Raw genomic sequence first — 17,137 nt, forward strand, 5'->3', positions numbered from 1 at the left:
CAAAGTAGTGAAACATTGCCAGATGCACATTCAGTGTTAGGGGTAACGCATTACAAGTAATGTAAGTTACGTAATCAGATTACTTTTTTCAAGTAAGTAGTGAAGTAACGCATTACTTTTAAATTTACAACAAAATATATGAGTTACTTTTTTAAATTACTAATGCAAGTTACTACACAAATTACACTTTATGTATTTAATCTCACTTTATTAATGTCTTTGCTGCTGACTCATATTTTTGTGCAATTTTTATGTTTTTATTGCTGAAGATTGTTGAACCTGGATCCAATCCTTCTATAATTCAGAATGGCAGCACAGCTGAAAGGTTTGTTTGAGCTGCGCCCTCTACTGTACAGGTGTGAATTTGCATTTCCTGCAGCCTGAGGCTTATTCATTTCACTTTTGGCATGAAAGGGCCTTTACATTTGCCAAAAATATAACTTTTTGTTTTGTTGTTCTTATAAAAAACAAAGAAGCAAGCCCAGCCCAGGTGAGAAAAAGTAACGCAACGCATTACTTTCCATTAAATGTAACTATGGCAGTTACTTTTTTAGAGAGTAACGCAATATTGTAATGCATTATTTTCCCCAACACGTTCATCTAATTTGGTTGAAACTGAACATGCTTTTAGTACAACTCACTAGACATTTCACTTTGAAAATGTTGTAAAATGTTAAGAAGCAATATAATTTTGCTGAAATGTTGCCACAGGAACGTTTTTCCAAAGAAGCCTGGGTTGAAATTATTTTTAAAGCAGAATTAAAAGTATATATATTGAAAACCTCCACTGGCAGCTTTCCCATTTCTTTAATTAAAAAATAATTTCTCTCAATTGTGTTTGTTGATACAGGTAAATGCATCACTGTTATTTTTATTATTGATCATATAGGGTTAGTGATTTTAATAAACTAACCTTTATAGCGCATAACTCAAAACTCACACTGTTTTTTTGTTACGGACATGACTGAAACCTCAGATCGTATGTATTGTCGTTGTGGGCTAGTGAACAACCACTTAAAATCAGATCACCTCTTTGTCGTTAAAAGGAAGAAAAAAAATCTTTCTCTGTGTTCCATGTAACCAGTAACAGCATGTAGGTTTGGAACAACATGAGGGTGAGTAAATAGTGACACTATTCCATTAATGCTGCTTTTAATGAAGTCTACAAATGCTAACAAATGCACCTTAAATTATTCATGCTGCTCTCTGAGTTTTTGGCAGTCTGTTTTTTCTGGTAAATATGGCAGCTCTGGTACAGTCTGTGCCTTTGATCTGAAGCGAGCTCTGGCCCAGCAGAGATGTACAGCGTCATCCACTGAGAAACTGCAGCTTGCTGATGTCACAATTCTGTATTCATGATGGATGTTTGGGGACTATGTGCTCCTATATGCCAGTAATGCGGGTTTGCCATAAGTGTGTTTCTGTGACCTCATTCTGTTTGACTGTGGATGCTCACATGATAGTGGAGAGAGAGACTGAAGAATGCTGGGAACACAGACAGTTGGAGTCAAACAAACAGTGACATTTCCCGGTACTGATCGGGTAATCAAATTTGAGGACAGGAACTAATTGCTCTATAATTGTTAATGTGAGAGAGGATGATGTTCTTACCATACACTGGAAAAGAAAAAAATGGCAGTAGCAAAAATATTCATTTCACAAGCAGTGTCTCAGTATAAGCCGTTTGCAGATTGTAGCTTGTGACATCACAAATGCTTATGCCCCGCCCACGACTACCGACAGACTCTATAGAGTGCCCCAGGGATGACGCGTTTTTGTAGGCCAACCTGGAAGTTAGCGCCGCATGGGTTCCCTCGGTTGAAAGCCTATGCATTTTTCCCATAGACTTTTGGAAAATCGCTGAAAATAAGCTCTGTGTTTAACAAAGGGTTATGACACTTACACGTTTTGTCTATCAAGATAATCTTTACAAGTGAATACAACATTTATAGATTTTGAAGCCTAAATAAAGTCGTCAGATATAAAAAGCTAACAGTAGGCTATAAACGGACTACAGCACACCATGGTCGCGGATCAACGTCGTCACCACCAAGCATTCTCAAACTTTATTTAAAAAACAACTTTATTTAAAAACATGCTCACTGATTATATATGCGCTGTGTATGAATACTTATCCACTTTTTCATGAGAAATGCTGTTCAAATGTCCCGATTTTTAATGATGACGTCTAAAGTCCCCGCCAAAGGAAGTAGTCCCTTTTAGCAATTTGTTAGCAATCGCCGATTTTAAGACACATTAAAAGTTATAAAAAAAATCACAAGTGGGTTATAACTGGTGTGTTTTATGTCATAGATCAAAACGTGAAAGTATTTAGAGGCTTTGTTAACCACAGACCTTATTTCAGGCGATTTAGCAATAACCCATAGACTTTACGGCATTGGAACCGGAAGTCCTAAAATGCTAACTCGCTTCCGGGTTTTGCCTACAAAAATGCGTCATCCCTGAGGCACTCTATTAGCATAGACCCCGCCCTGAGTCCGCCATGTTTATCTCCTCGCCAGAGCATTTCACAGCAGCATTCAAGATTCAAGAAATGTATTCTTATTAACTCTACTAAGTTACTTATTCAAGACTTATATTACATCTTGTAAAAAGGGACATAATATCGGTCCCCTTTAAATTTACAGTAAATGTTCACTTTTTTATTAACTGATGTAATAGCTTTTTCATGAGCAGAGATAAATATTAATATAGAGAAGGTGCACGCAAATAAAAAACACTCTCATGGTCACATGAGACTAATATGGAATAAACATTAATCTAACAACATAAGACCTTATTGTCCATAACTGAGAAGAAAAAGTAAAGAATTATTTCAGTGAAAAACTGCGAATGTCAATTTACATTTTTTTTTTCATTGTAAATTATGACACATAAGATGACTTGTTCTTTTTCACTTCCAAAAACTGTACATTTAACTGAATTTTACTATAAAATGATATGAAATGTCCCATTAGATTTATTACAGTATTTCACCAGTTAGGCGACTTACCGATAACTGATTAACAGGTTTTTACTTTAGCATTTTTACAGTGTTTTACAGTTAAAATTATCATTATTGTTTAGAAACACATATGAGAATTAGTTTTAATGGAGCAGCCTCACTTCTGAAATGATCTATTTTACTTACCGCTCTAATAAGTGTTTGAGCAAGGCAGAGAAATGGAAAACATACTGATGGAAAATAGGGTGTAAAAAGAGGAATAGAGGAAGAGACACACATATAAAGATGATATTCTTATTGAGATCCGTGTCATCCGCACTCAGCTCTCGTAAGTGTACAGCAATGCCCAGGGGATGTGTTTAACCTCTCTCTGTGGAGACGATCCACAGCCTAATCTTAGTAAGCCTTAGATTAAAGCATCAGCTTTTGTTTAACACTCCTACTCAGCTTCGGGAACACTGGGAGTTGGTCATGTGGGCATGGAGAGAGAGAGATGTGCTCGAGTAAAGAGAGAAGCAGGACTGTTTGTGGATGGAAATGTGAAAAATGGAGAAAATGAAGGCCCTTTCACCTGACTTGTGTCAGGACTTCAGCGCGCAGCTCAAACCAAGCATCGTACACTGCTGTGACCTTCACATGAAAAGCTTGGCAGATAGCGATTCTACAAGGTTGCTAGGTAGCAAGAAAGCAGGAAGTGTGCACAGTAATCCACTGGAAATAGAAAGTGAGTTTACAATAGAAAAGAGGCACTCATCAAACCAAAATTATTAGAGAATAACAACTAAAATTAACAGCAGAAAATTTATTCATTAACACACACACAAAAAGGAAATGTTTATAAAGAGAAAAAGCTAATTGAAATTGTAAATGTGCATCAAAATAAGAAGTTTAAAGGTGCCATCGAAATTACCTCGGCATAGTTGAATAACAAGAGTTCAGTACATGGAAAAGACATACAGTGCGTCTCAAACTCCATTGTTTCCTCCTTCTTATATAAATCTCATTTGTTTAAAAGACCTCCGAAGAACAGGCGACTCTCAACATAACACCGACTGTTATGTAACAGTTGGGATCATTAATATGTACGCCCCCAATATTTGCATATGCCAGCTCATGTTCAAGGCATTACACAAGGGCAGGCAGTATTAACGTCTGGATCTGTGCACAGCTGAATAGGTAAGCAAGCAAGGAAAATAGCGAAAAATGGCAGATGGAGTGATAATAACTGACATGATCCATGATATCATGATATTTTTAGTGATATTTGTAAATTGTCTTTCTAAATGTTTCGTGAGCATGTTGCTAATGTTCTGTTAAATGTGGTTAAAGTTACCACCGTTTCTTACTGTATTCACGGAGACAAGACTGTCGTTATTTTCATTTTTAAACACTTGCAGTCTGTATAATGCATAAACACAACTTCATTCTTTATAAATCTCTCCAACAGTGTAGCATTAGCCGTTAGCCACAGAGCATACTATCAAACTCATTCAGAATCAAATGCAGGAGAAAACATCCAAATAAATACCATACTTACACGATTAGACATGTTGCATGATGAACACTTTGTAAAGATCCATTTGAGGGTTATATTAGCTGTGTGAACTTTGTTTATGCACTTTTTAAGGGAAGCGCGAGCTCCATGGGCAGGGAGCATTTAAAGAGGCCGCAGCCTAAATCGGCTCATATTTAATGATGTCCCAAAACAGGCAGTTAAAAAAATTAATAAAAAAAAAATCTATGGGGTATTTTGAGCTGAAACTTCACAGACACATTCAGGGGACACCTTAGACTTATATTACATCTTTGTAGTTTCAGTGTTTCAGAGTGAGAATGGATACTGAGTACGAAAAAACAGGACTTTTATTTTGATTGGGAAATGATTGGGTCATGAAAAGTGGGCGTTACCAGAAAGGATCATATATTTTATATATATAGCATATATTTTACCAGTGCCCTGTTTGTTTTGACTGCCTTTGATGTCACAGGTCAGGATAGTCAATAATTATGGGTTTGTGTGTAGTCTTGTGGTGCCATCAGCCAATCAGTGTTGTCATGATGTCATTTTCTGCAGCTGCAAAGTAAAAATTGGCTGCAGTTCTGTGCCCAAAATTTGGCAGATTTCAAATTGTGTACGTCCTGCACCAACCAAGCAACTTCCATTGAGATGGGAATGCTAACAGATAGCACTCTGTATTTTAGACCTGCATCACCAAGAAAAGGCATTTCAGAGGAAGAGCGTTATTACATTTTGATGATTACAAAGACTAACATTTGTTTTTCCTTGCAGTAATGTGCACTGATGAATAATCCACAATGGGACTAAAAAGATGCATTAGGAAAATAAATGGGGTCAAATTAGATTTCATGTTGAGTTTACAGAGGAGAATAAAGCATGTGAACTGAAGAAAAAACAAGAGCTGGTGGTGGGTAGAGAGAGATAGAGGGATGATGCTAACCCAGTTTCCCTATACGGCACTTGGAGAGATGCCTGCAGAAAGACAGAAGGACAAAATCCCAGAAATCAGGAATGACAGAGTGTAAAACCCACAAAAAGGGCAAGAAAAAAAGAACAACTAGATGAAAGAAATCTAAGAAGGTTGTGATAACAGTGAACAGACATTATGGACAGGAAAGATTAATGTAAACACACTGGCACTGGTTTCTCAGTTTGCTGTAATCAAACGACAGCTAAAAATTTGGCTGACAGCATGTGGAAATGAATGTGATCTGTGATGTGGTGCGGTCTATTTGTGATCTGCATTGGATTAGCAGGAGCATGAGTGCATCAGCTGTCATACCGATGCCATGGTAACGCTATGACAACAGAGCAGGTTGTATCCTTGAGCATGTCACCCGGAAAGACGATCCTAAGCGGGCTGCCAGTCTCAGGAGGAACTGGAAGTCTGCTTAGCGAGTGCATCATTTCCGAATAAGTTGATGTCCAATTTGTTCTTCTTTTCTGTCATCATTGATTCACCCTCATGTCTTTCCAAACCCAAATGACATGTTTTTTCTGTGAAACACCAAACAAGATATGTAGCAGAAGGTTAATTTCGCTGCTTTTCACATAAATATGGGAATGTGTGTAGAAAAAAATGTGAAACAAGCGGAGGTGGAGGGAAAGACGGTCCATGAGTAGTGATTTAAAGTGCCTCTATTATGCTTTTTTGGATATTATCTTTCATATAGACTGTAATATAGCTGTTTGTGAATGTAAAAGGTCTGCAAAGTTTTAAAAATCAAAATTCACGATAAGTGGAGTTATTGCCTCCCAAAAGTAAATGAGCCATCAGTAATTGCAGTTCCATGGAAGAAAGAAAAAACATTCTGATTTGGAATGATATAAGGGTGAATAAATGATGATAGAATATTCATTTGTTTTGGTCGAACTATTACTTTAGGAATTCTGATCTTCTCCCTCTTCTCCCTAGAAACGATGACCTTGCTCCTTTTCCAAACAGCCTCTTTAAGGCATGTGAAGTGTACAGTGAATTATTAATATTGTTCTATGTCACTATGGACTGGACGGTATATTATAAGTACTCAGTCCACCGAGAGAATTGGTTTGGCAGAAGAGAAGTGGGCCAGCGCCTGGGGCAGTGCACTGCTTGTGAAATGTCCAGTACTGTTGGTGGTGTGATACGGTCCTGTTCCGCAAAAAACATGGTTGTTCCATCCTGCAGAAAAGATAAATCATAACTATATAGTGTTTTTGATTTTGGTCATCGTCATAGAAGACTTGATGCTGTGGGGCAGGTTCCTTAGTCAAACAAGCAAGATTTGTTTGGTCAGCCTGCCAGACCAGCGAAACGGCTTTGACCAGCATGGAGATTTATGTTGATTTTAAGCTGTAGCTGGTTACATAAACTGCAAAGACTAGTCTTACAAGTTTTTTTTTTTTTCTTTAAGATGGGCCATAACTTTTTAAAGACATTTACATAAAAAACTAACTATTTGAATCTGAAAAATAAGTCTGATTACCCCTTGGGTAACTGCTGTAGATAAACAGACTTGTTCTTAAAGGGTTAGTTCACCTAAAAATGAAATTTCTGTCATTAATTACTCACTCTCATGTCGTTCCAAACCCGTAAGACCTTGGTTCACCTTCGGAAAACAATTTAAGATATTTTTGATGAAATCCGAGAGATTTCTGACCTCCCTATAGACAGCAATGTCATAACCAATATCTACACACAGAGCAGCACTTCCAGGTTCTACGTCAGAACGTTGGCTAAGTATTGGTCAACGCTGTACATGTGAGCATCATGACGCATGCATGTGATGCTGACGCAGGAGCTGGCCAATAATGAGTCGGCTTTCTAACAGAGAACCTGGAAGCGCTGCACTGTGTTTACAATGTCAACAGTGTAGGAGACTGACAGGGAAGACAAGAAATTGTTGAATAAAGTTCTTTTGTTTTTGCGCACAAAAAGTATTCTTGTCGCTTCATAACATTAAAGGTGCCCTAGAATTAAAAATTGAATTTATCTTGGCATAGTTAAATAACAAGAGTTCAGTACATGGAAAAGACATACAGTGAGTCTCAAACACCATTGTTTCCTCCTTCTTATATAAATCTCATTTGTTTAAAAGACCTCAGAAAAACAGGCGACTCTCAACATAACACCGACTGTTACGTAACAGTCGGGATCATTAATATGTACGCCCCCAATATTTACATATGCCAGCCCATGTTCAAGGCATTCAAGCCAGTATTAATGTCTGGATCTGTGCAAAGGTGAATCATCAGACTAGGTAAGCAAGCAAGAACAATAGCAAAAAATGGCAGATGGAGCAATAATAACTGACATGATCCATGATAACATGATATTTTTAGTGATATTTGTAAACTGTCTTTCTAAATGTTTCGTTTGCATGTTGCTAATATACTGTTAAATGTGGTTAAAGTTACCATCGTTTCATACTGTATTCACGGAGACAAGAGCCATCATTATTTTCATTTTTAAACACTTGCAGTCTGTATAATTCATGAACACAGCTTTATTCTTTATAAATCTCTCCAACAGTGTAGCATTAGCCGTTAGCCACGGAGCACTATCAAACTCTTTCAGAATCAAATGTAAACATCCAAATAAATACTATACTCACATAATCAAATGTATGCATGCATGACGAACACTTTGTAAAGATCCATTTTGAGGGTTATATTAGCTGTGTGAACTTTGTTTATGCAATGATAGAGTCGAGAGCTCGGGAGGGGGCGGAGAGCACGAGCAATTAAAGGGGCCGCAGCCTAAATCGGTGTATTTCTAATTATGCCCCCAAAAAAATAATTAAAAAAAATCTATGGGGTATTTTGAGCTGAAACTTCACAGACACATTTATGGGACACCTTAGACTTATATTACATCTTGTAAAAAATCGATGGCACCTTTAAGGTTGAACCACTGTAGTCACATGAACTGTTTTAACAATGTCTTTACTGCCTTTTTGGGTCTTGAAATTGGTTATGACGTTGCTGTCTATAGGGAGGTCAGAAAGCTTTCAGATTTCATCAAAAATATCTTAATTTGTGTTACAAAGATGATGATGGGTGAACTAACCCTTTAAGACAGTGTTAACATTATGGCTGTGTTTATGCAACTGGCCCCTGGTCTGAAAAAGTGCAGTGTCAGACAAGACAGGGCTATGTAAATTTGGCAGACGTGCTTTATGACTTAATCAAGCGCGTCTGTATTTTTCTTCACACAAGCTCAGTAAAAATTACAGAGCAAATTGCAGACTGCTTTTCTGGCTCAGGCATCCTCTGAGAAATTTAATTTCTGTTAAGATGTATTTTCACAATGCTTCTTCTCATTTAATTTGACCTTTGTCAAAAGCCATAATTAAAGCTAATTTGGTCCTTGTGCACAAATCTTCTGGCTGCCTGCTGCACCTTCATTTTCGATTTAGACCCTTTTGCCAAGTTTCTGAGTAAAATAACAGTTGGTGGTTCAAGTACTGCTGATCATCCCATCTGATGTAAAAATGCAATCCCATTTTTGGTCAGTCTTATGACCTTACTTACTTTAGACAATTCTAGATATTTCAGTCATTCCATTGCTTTATACATAGTGAAATTGATTTCAGTACAAAACTACCTTGATGTTATCAATGGTAGATGCATCTATTGAATTCACAAGTTAGTGGTATTTCAACTTAATCATAATCAGCATAAGCAAACTGAATCGCCAAATTCCATGTGAAGAACTGAATAGCCATAATGTTAAAAAGAAAGATCCACTGATCAGAGTACTGTGTTAAACATCAGTACAATATAAGTCAACAGTGGCTGTCCACTCCCAGGAAGCATTGTAAATGATGTAGTTGAGTTGGTGTCCCTATATACTCTTACTCCCACTCCCTTTTGATTTCATGATTTGCAGCATGCACTGTTAGCCCGGATAAGTTGAATTTACTTAAAAAATTTGAGGAAACTGGTTGCCCTAAAAAAATTAAGTAATGATTAAGTAATGTGAACCTTTATAATTCGAGTTCATTTAACTTAAAATGTTTTGTAATATTAATTACTTTGTAGTTATTACAACTAGTATATTTAAGTTCAATGTACTAAGCAAGTTAACTTGCCACCAATCAAAATTCATCCATGCCTCCCATCATGCATTGCTGCATGAATAAATTATGAGCTGAATTGTCTTAATTGTCTTTATTCTCACTATTTAAATTTGGCTGTTTTTCTGTGACTTTTTAGTAGCTTGTTTTCAAATGTTCAGAGTTGATCTGTTTATCAGAATATGTTGCTTGTCACCGTCGTTGAGATTCACAGGCTGATTCTTGATGTCTGTGTGTGCCTAAAATATATATATATATTTTAGGCACACACAATATATATATATATATATATATATATATATATATATATATATATATATATATTTTTTTTTTTTTTTTTTTTTTTGTGATAAGGACAACTTTAAAAAAAAAAAAAAAAGTGGTTTGTAGAAGTTGATCCTCCGCTGTAGGATCACAGTGCTGCTGTAATCAATAATGTAAATCTAACTCAGAGATTGGGCTCTAAATGAGTTCAGTGATTCAGGTCACCTTTTAACTTTGCTTGTCTGGTTGGTTTTAATGCAGTTAAAACTGCCCAAACAAAATGTAATATTAAAAAGTCAAGGGTCAAGAGCTCAACTAACACAAACCCTGACCTCGATGATGGTAACTTAAAAATTGTGATTTTCTCCTTTGGTGAAAAACTATAAAAAGGTAAATGGAAAAAAAATGTCTGTAGAACAGCCAAAACAAATGTTCCAACTGCTCATCAACAGCTCCTTGAATTCACACACACCACGACAAAATGGCATCATTACCTGCCGCAAACCAGTGTGTAGGAGGCGTGGCCAGGAGAAAAACTTCATAATTGTAAGTGCATTTAACTTACATTTATTAACACATTCAAATACACCCACAAATTAGTAGAATATACTTATATTTTATAAGTAATGCAACCAAACTTAAATATTTTAAGTATATTGTAATTATATTTTTAAGTAAATATAAAATCCGGGCTAAGAGTGTGGGATTTGTTTTCATGACACCTTTGCTAGAACGTTCGGATTATTCGGCATTCTGCGGTGTTTGTATGGTTTATTTTTGACCGACAGTCTGACACCCGCTGTAGACCAAAAAGGGTTTTCAACATCGCTAAGTGCCTACATTTTTTAGTGCTCTGCTTTTTTGCTAGAAGCTTTGGATTTGACAGCATTCCCAGCTGCCACAAAATGTCTGTATCTATGTTCAAGTACTATATGATTTCCTTAGGAAACAGACAGGCCCGCCACTTCAGCTCTCTTTCCTCTTTTATTTCCCCCTATTTTGGTGGTTTGTTTTCACTATCGATCTCATTCTCACCATGCTTTGAACTCCTTGTACCCTCCGTCTGTCTTTCCCTCCGTCTTCAGTCAGTAGAGCTGTTTCATCAATTAAACATGTAAGCACTTCACTTCAACAGCTTCCATTAATTCACTCTAAAGACCGTGTTTTTTTTGTCCTCTCTAGCTGCAGCTTCTAGAGGACAAGTTAAACCTTGTGTCTTAATTTATACGAAATGACACCGACAGCTCCCTTTTTGTCTGATTAGTGAGGATCAAGGATGATGTTGCCTTGGGGGTTTGCTATACTGCTGAGCACTTCTTGCTGGTTTATCAGTTTCATTCTCATTATCTATGTCAATTACAGCAAAATGCAGCAAACCACAGCAAAATGCTTACTGACAATGTCACTGTAAAATAATTGAGTCGTTTCAGTTCAAACAATAAATTAAAAGGATAATTCACACAAACATGAAAGTTTTTTTCATTATTTACGCACCCACATATCATTCCAAAGCCATTTGACTTAATTTCCTCCAAAACACAAAAGGAGATGTGATGAAAAGGAACTAGCAAGAGATGATTTCTACTGTTTTAAATGATGTACATCCTATTGAAATGGATTATTATAAAAGAAAAGGGTGGGGACCTGGTTCTTCTAAGCATCGGTTGTTGATTGGATTTTGATATATGGGCGTTGAGTTCAAAAGTGGAGGCAGATGAATGCAAGCTTGCATGGTTTAAGTGAACTAAATTATTGGATATGTCACCAGAGAGAAGTATTTTTCACCAGAAGGTCTAGTTATGACATTTATTCAAATGGAACTTATGCAAGGGTAAATTATTCACAATAAAAGAAATGTAGAAAATAAAATTAAGTAAACCTAACTTTGTCATTTTGTCAGAGCAAGAACATAAAAACATGATAAAAGTGGGTTTTCAATCTCCTAAAGTGCTAAAAATCTCCATTGAAGTACCATATGATGCTATATTAAGTCTTCTGAAGTAGTAATGTGTGATAAATAAACCAAAATTTAAAGGGAAATTTCACCCAAAAATGGAATTTTTGTCATCATTTACACACCCTTGAGTTGTTACAAATGTGTATGAGTTTCTTTCTTCTGTTGAACACAAAAGAAGATATTTTGAACAATGTTGGTAACCAGACAGTTGATGGCACCCATTGACTTCCATAGTAGGAACAAAATAATATGGAAGTCAATGGGTGTCGTCAACTACAGGTTTTATTTTACTATGCAAAAAAAAGAAAAAAAAAAAAAAAAAAAAAGAGTTCAATTTCTTTATATGACATATAGCCAAAAATGATGTCCGCACAATTTGTCATGTTTCATTGCGTTATTAAAACAATGGACTCCAAGTACAACTATTCAATACGCGTATAAAATCTTTGACAAATTTTTAATAATATTTGAATAAAGTTTTTCTAGAACAGACATCATTTTTAGCAACTACTGTATGTTTCTCAGTATTATAAAATTGAAAAAGGAAAGTCACATGAGTTTGGAGTAACTTGTATGAGGCCACTTGTAACTTGGAGGAATAAATGATGACATTGGGTAATCTATTTCTTTAAATGACTGAACCATTAATTCATTTTGAATACATTTTTTACTCTATTTTATGGAAGGATAACGCAGAAGTAACCACAACAAAACAATCCTAATGTGTCCATAAATGTGAACTCTACTAAGAGTGCTTTGAGCTCCTTTAATGTTTGACACTGAGGCATTCAGTGAACTCCAAATGTTTCATCTATCTGTGTGTGTGTCTCTTCAGAGCAGATGTGTTATAATCGTGATGTGTGTTAAGGATTTGAAAGCATAATGGCTGCCAGTATCACTGCTGCTTCAACATTGCAGCTTCAGAGCACTCTGATATATCAAGGATGTTCTTGTCAAATATTCATTCTCTCTCTCTCTTATTTTCTCGCTTTCTCTTCCTCTATCTGTCTATTTTCACCTTTTTTGTTAAACCGCAACACAAGAGCCCTCAAAACGGCACAATATGCCCCACAAAATATCATTCATAGAGCATCACTAAACATTTGAAGGTTACTCAGAAATTCAGGCTTTTATGTCCCTGAATAATATCCATTTTCGCTCTGTGAGAGGGTTGGAGTGGCATTTGTCAACACATAAAAATTAGGCATTAGAGATCTTTTAGCACAGGCAACAACCACTTTTACAAAACGCTGATCTTCATGTCTATGGAGGTCAGATAGTTCAAAGACTTTTCAGTTAGGTTAAGTAACACATAAAAAGGTGTCTCGGTGTGATATTTAACACCAGACATTTGCTGCAAACAAACATTTTCACAAGTGCAACTAACTCAGACACTTAATACCATAGCCAATTGTATCTTTTTAAAAGTAATAAAAGTATTTTCTGCTTGTCCATGTTTCTTGGTATTGATATAATTGTTTTTTCATTGAGTGCAATTACTGAAAATGCAATTCTTTCATACAATGACATATGAAAACATATATGATGCATAAATGATGATGAGCATGTTTTCATTTCTGAATTTTTGCTATTTTTGGTGGTGGAAGGGGTGGGGAAGCATAAAGTAAAAAAGTGATACTGTCATAGTGACGGAAACAAAAAGCCAAAAGTTATAATTATTTCTTAGAAACTGTTAGAAACTGCTTTATTGTTTATTAATATGTAAAACAAGTTTGTCTGCTGAATCAAAGTCATCAAAATGTGGCATGAGTGACCTACAAAATAAGATATTGCAGAAAAAAACACAAAACAGAACATAATTTGTGATATTTGTACAAATACTTTTAAATACACTTACTTTTAAATACACTTAAAAGGGTTAGTTCACCCAAAAATTGAATTTCTGTCATTAACCCTCATGTCTTTCCAAACCTGGATTTCATCAAAATATCTTAATTTGTGTTCCGAAGATGAACGAAGGTCTTGGAACGACATGAGAGCGAGTAAATAATGACATTTCATTTTTGTGTGAACTAACCCTTGAAATATTCAAAACTGTATAAAGAAATATTACTTTTTACTTGATGGTTAGACCACATGACATTTTTAGAGTGATTAAACCTTTCTAGAGAATGGTTCTCAAAACCATGTAACACCAACATAAATATAGGCCTATATATTTCTAAGAACACATTTTTGAAAAAAATATTTTCTTTATCATAGACACTTTAATTTGTCAGCTTTCCAATCTGTGAGGATTCATGTTTTATGAATGCAGTCTCATTAGAGCACATTGAACATGTATGTCTCAGCTGTGCTGGTACATTTAGCATTTATACATTCATGGGATTGAAAATGAGATTCTATTATTCTCGTAAATTTCTTGTAAATTCTGGAACTGGAACACGAGCAGTCTTGACAATGACAAATGTTGCCTTGTACATTTGGCAATCATTTTAATCAGTTTAAGGAAAATAAATATTGTGTTTCCCCCTAAGCGCTGTTCTTTGTAAGCTATATGCACCTGAGAAATCTCATTCCCACGCCTGTCTCCTGCAGATACTGCTGGGGGAGCTCGCATCCTTCTTCACTAAACCTGAGGCCACACAGGAGAAGACGATTGTTACGGCTGACTGCTGCTATTTCAACCCGCTGCTGAGACGCATCGTCCGCTTCCTTGGTAAGCAATGCTTTGAGTTTCCTTTGCTTCTAGGGTTCTTATTCAAATGTTAGTGTTTCAGACACATAGAATCAAACTTTTCCTGCCACGTTACAACTTCTTTATGAAATGGGTATGTGTGTAGGTGTGAAGCACCTTACACTGCTGTTCAAAAATTTGGGGTTGGTAAGATTTTTAATAACACTTTATTTCAATAAAGAAATTTTAACGGAAATTTTGAGTTTAAAAAGGGCCAAAAGGTTTCTCTAGAAACATATTAGCCCCATTCTTTTAAGGAATGAAGTCTATTCTATAGACTCGATCTGGTCCACTTTAGACATTATACTAACTTTCCCTGTGTCTCAATCAGCTCCCTAGTTCAGTAGTCAGGGCACTGACCAGGGAGTCGGCCATTTTAAGGGCTGTCTCAATCACAGAATCCTTTCAGGGCACTGAAACGTTCGCTCCCTGAAAAGTCCCACAATAGAGTGCCCCAGGGATGACGCGTTTTTGTAGGCGAAACCCGGAAGCGAGTTAGCATTTTAGGACTTCCGGTTCCAACGCCATAAAGCCTATGGGTTTTTTGAATGGGTTTTTGCTAAATCGCCTGAAATAAGGTCTGTGGTTAACAAAGCCTCTAAATACTTTCACGTTTTGATCTATGACATAAAACACACCAGTTATAACCCACTTGTGATTTTTTTAAACTTTTACTGTGTCTTCAAATCGGCGGTTGCTAACAAATTGCTAAAAGGGACTACTTCCTTTGGTGGGGACTTTAGACGTCATCATTAAAAACGGGACATTTGAACAGCATTTCTCATGAAAAAGTGGATAAGTATTCATACACAGCGCAGATCATAATCAGTGAGCATGTTTTTAAATAGAGTTGTTTTCTAAATAAAGTTTGAGAACGCTTGGTGGTGACGACGTTGATCCGCGACCATGGTGTGCTGTAGTCCGTTTATAGCCTACTGTTAGCTTTTTATATCTGACGACTTTATTTAGGCTTCACAATGTATAAATGTTGTGTTAACTTGTAAAGATTATCTTGATAGACAAAACGTGTAAGTGTCATAACCCTTTGTTAAACACAGAGTTTATTTTCTGCGATTTTCCAAAAGTGTATGGGAAAAATGCATAGGCTTTCAACCGAGGGAACCCGTGCGCCGCTAACTTCCGGGTTGGCCTACAAAAACGTGTCATCCCTGGGGCACTCTATGGCTGCGTTCCAGTTCAGTTTATAAATGCCCTTCCCTCGCTAACTTCACTCGGTCTCGTTGACTCGGATGTACGCCATTGCTTACGTTGCACGAGTGCCCACTTCTGGCGGAACCTTGCAATGGGCTGAACTGGAACGTCCTAAGCCCTTCATCACTTGGAATTCGCAATGGAGCTGATTTATTATTTATTTTGTCCCCTTAAAAATTGTTTAATACAGCATTCTATATGTATATATGTGTGTTTTAAATGTTTTAAAAAATAATTAAAATATCATAGAGTTGTTTGTGGTGGAGTAAATTAAACGTGATATGCGGTGATGTCATAATCTTGTTGCATTGTGGGTTATGAAGCTGCCTGAAGTGTACATATGAAGTAGACTCGCTCCCTCGGTCAAAATCGAGGGAGCGAGGGTCTGTCCATAAACTTCCCTCGTCCACTTCGCGAAGTGGAACGCACTTCAAAATGGCGGCAGGGATTCCCCGGAGGGGAAGTGTTTAGGGAAGTTTGCGAGTGTGTGTCTAAAACTGGACTGGAACGCAGCCTATGAAGCGCGAAACTTGAATCACGTGAGCCAACTCACTACACATAACGATACGCGATAGATGTTTTTAAAAATACAAACCGTTATTTTATTATATTTCAGCATAAACCTACATCGCTAGACAAGTAAGTTAATGAACATAATCTAGCTAACATTTATAATTTATTCACGGCTGAAATGTTGCACGTATATGTAACAAGCAAATAATTAATCATAACGTACTTTAAATAACATTACAAGTAATGTCAGAAAATATCAGATCTGTTGTTGTTCATAAATACCAGTAGTGATGTTGTACAATGAGGACGTTGTCACGTCGCTGGAAATAGAGTCATGAGTGTCCCAATGTGTAACTTAGTGAACCAGTATCTTTTACTGTCCTTACCAGTGCCCGAATTCGTGTACACGATATACTGATTCACGAGCTCGGGATCTAGGGAACTGATTGAGACACACCCTAAAAGTATGTGGCGAGCAGGGCGGGCGAGAGCCGTGAGGGAACGGCGCGAGGCCGGTGACGCGAGAAGATAATGGGACTTTAAGCAACAGCTGTTGATGGAACGGCAACGACGACCGGAAGTAAACTGTCAACTGCCGTAGCTAAAGAACGCAAAAATCACTAAGCAACAACAAAGAGGATGGCGTGGATCATTTGACATAGTAAACAATACATTACATGTAAATAAAAGCAAGAGAATGGTTGCTGTTGGCATTAAATGACATACAGATACAACTAAAATACCACATAACCATAGAGCATAACATTTACTTATCTAGTCTGTCACGTATTATCGACTACGGCAAATCGGCTACCCTGCCGTAGTAGACGGTTACAGTAGAACGACAAGAAGTAGCAGTTAAATTTGCGCATGCGCAATGGAACGCCAGAATGCCGTTGCCGTTGTATCAGCAGCTGCTGCTTAAATTTATTAGCACCGGCCGTGAATCCAT

At 36.8% G+C, this 17,137-nt stretch overlaps 1 protein-coding gene across 1 annotated transcript in view; it reads left to right on the forward strand.

Annotated features, from left to right (window-relative positions):
• Positions 1-17,137, forward strand: part of plppr2b (phospholipid phosphatase related 2b) — a 66,014-nt gene that overhangs the window by 31,667 nt on the left and 17,210 nt on the right. The window contains exon 4 of the mRNA XM_067374074.1: positions 14,322-14,442. Within this exon, the coding sequence (XP_067230175.1) occupies positions 14,322-14,442 (121 nt within the window). The remainder of the gene's footprint in view (positions 1-14,321; positions 14,443-17,137) is intronic.

The sequence above is a fragment of the Chanodichthys erythropterus genome, chromosome 21 (assembly GCF_024489055.1).
Source record: "Chanodichthys erythropterus isolate Z2021 chromosome 21, ASM2448905v1, whole genome shotgun sequence".
Taxonomy (NCBI): domain Eukaryota; kingdom Metazoa; phylum Chordata; class Actinopteri; order Cypriniformes; family Xenocyprididae; genus Chanodichthys; species Chanodichthys erythropterus.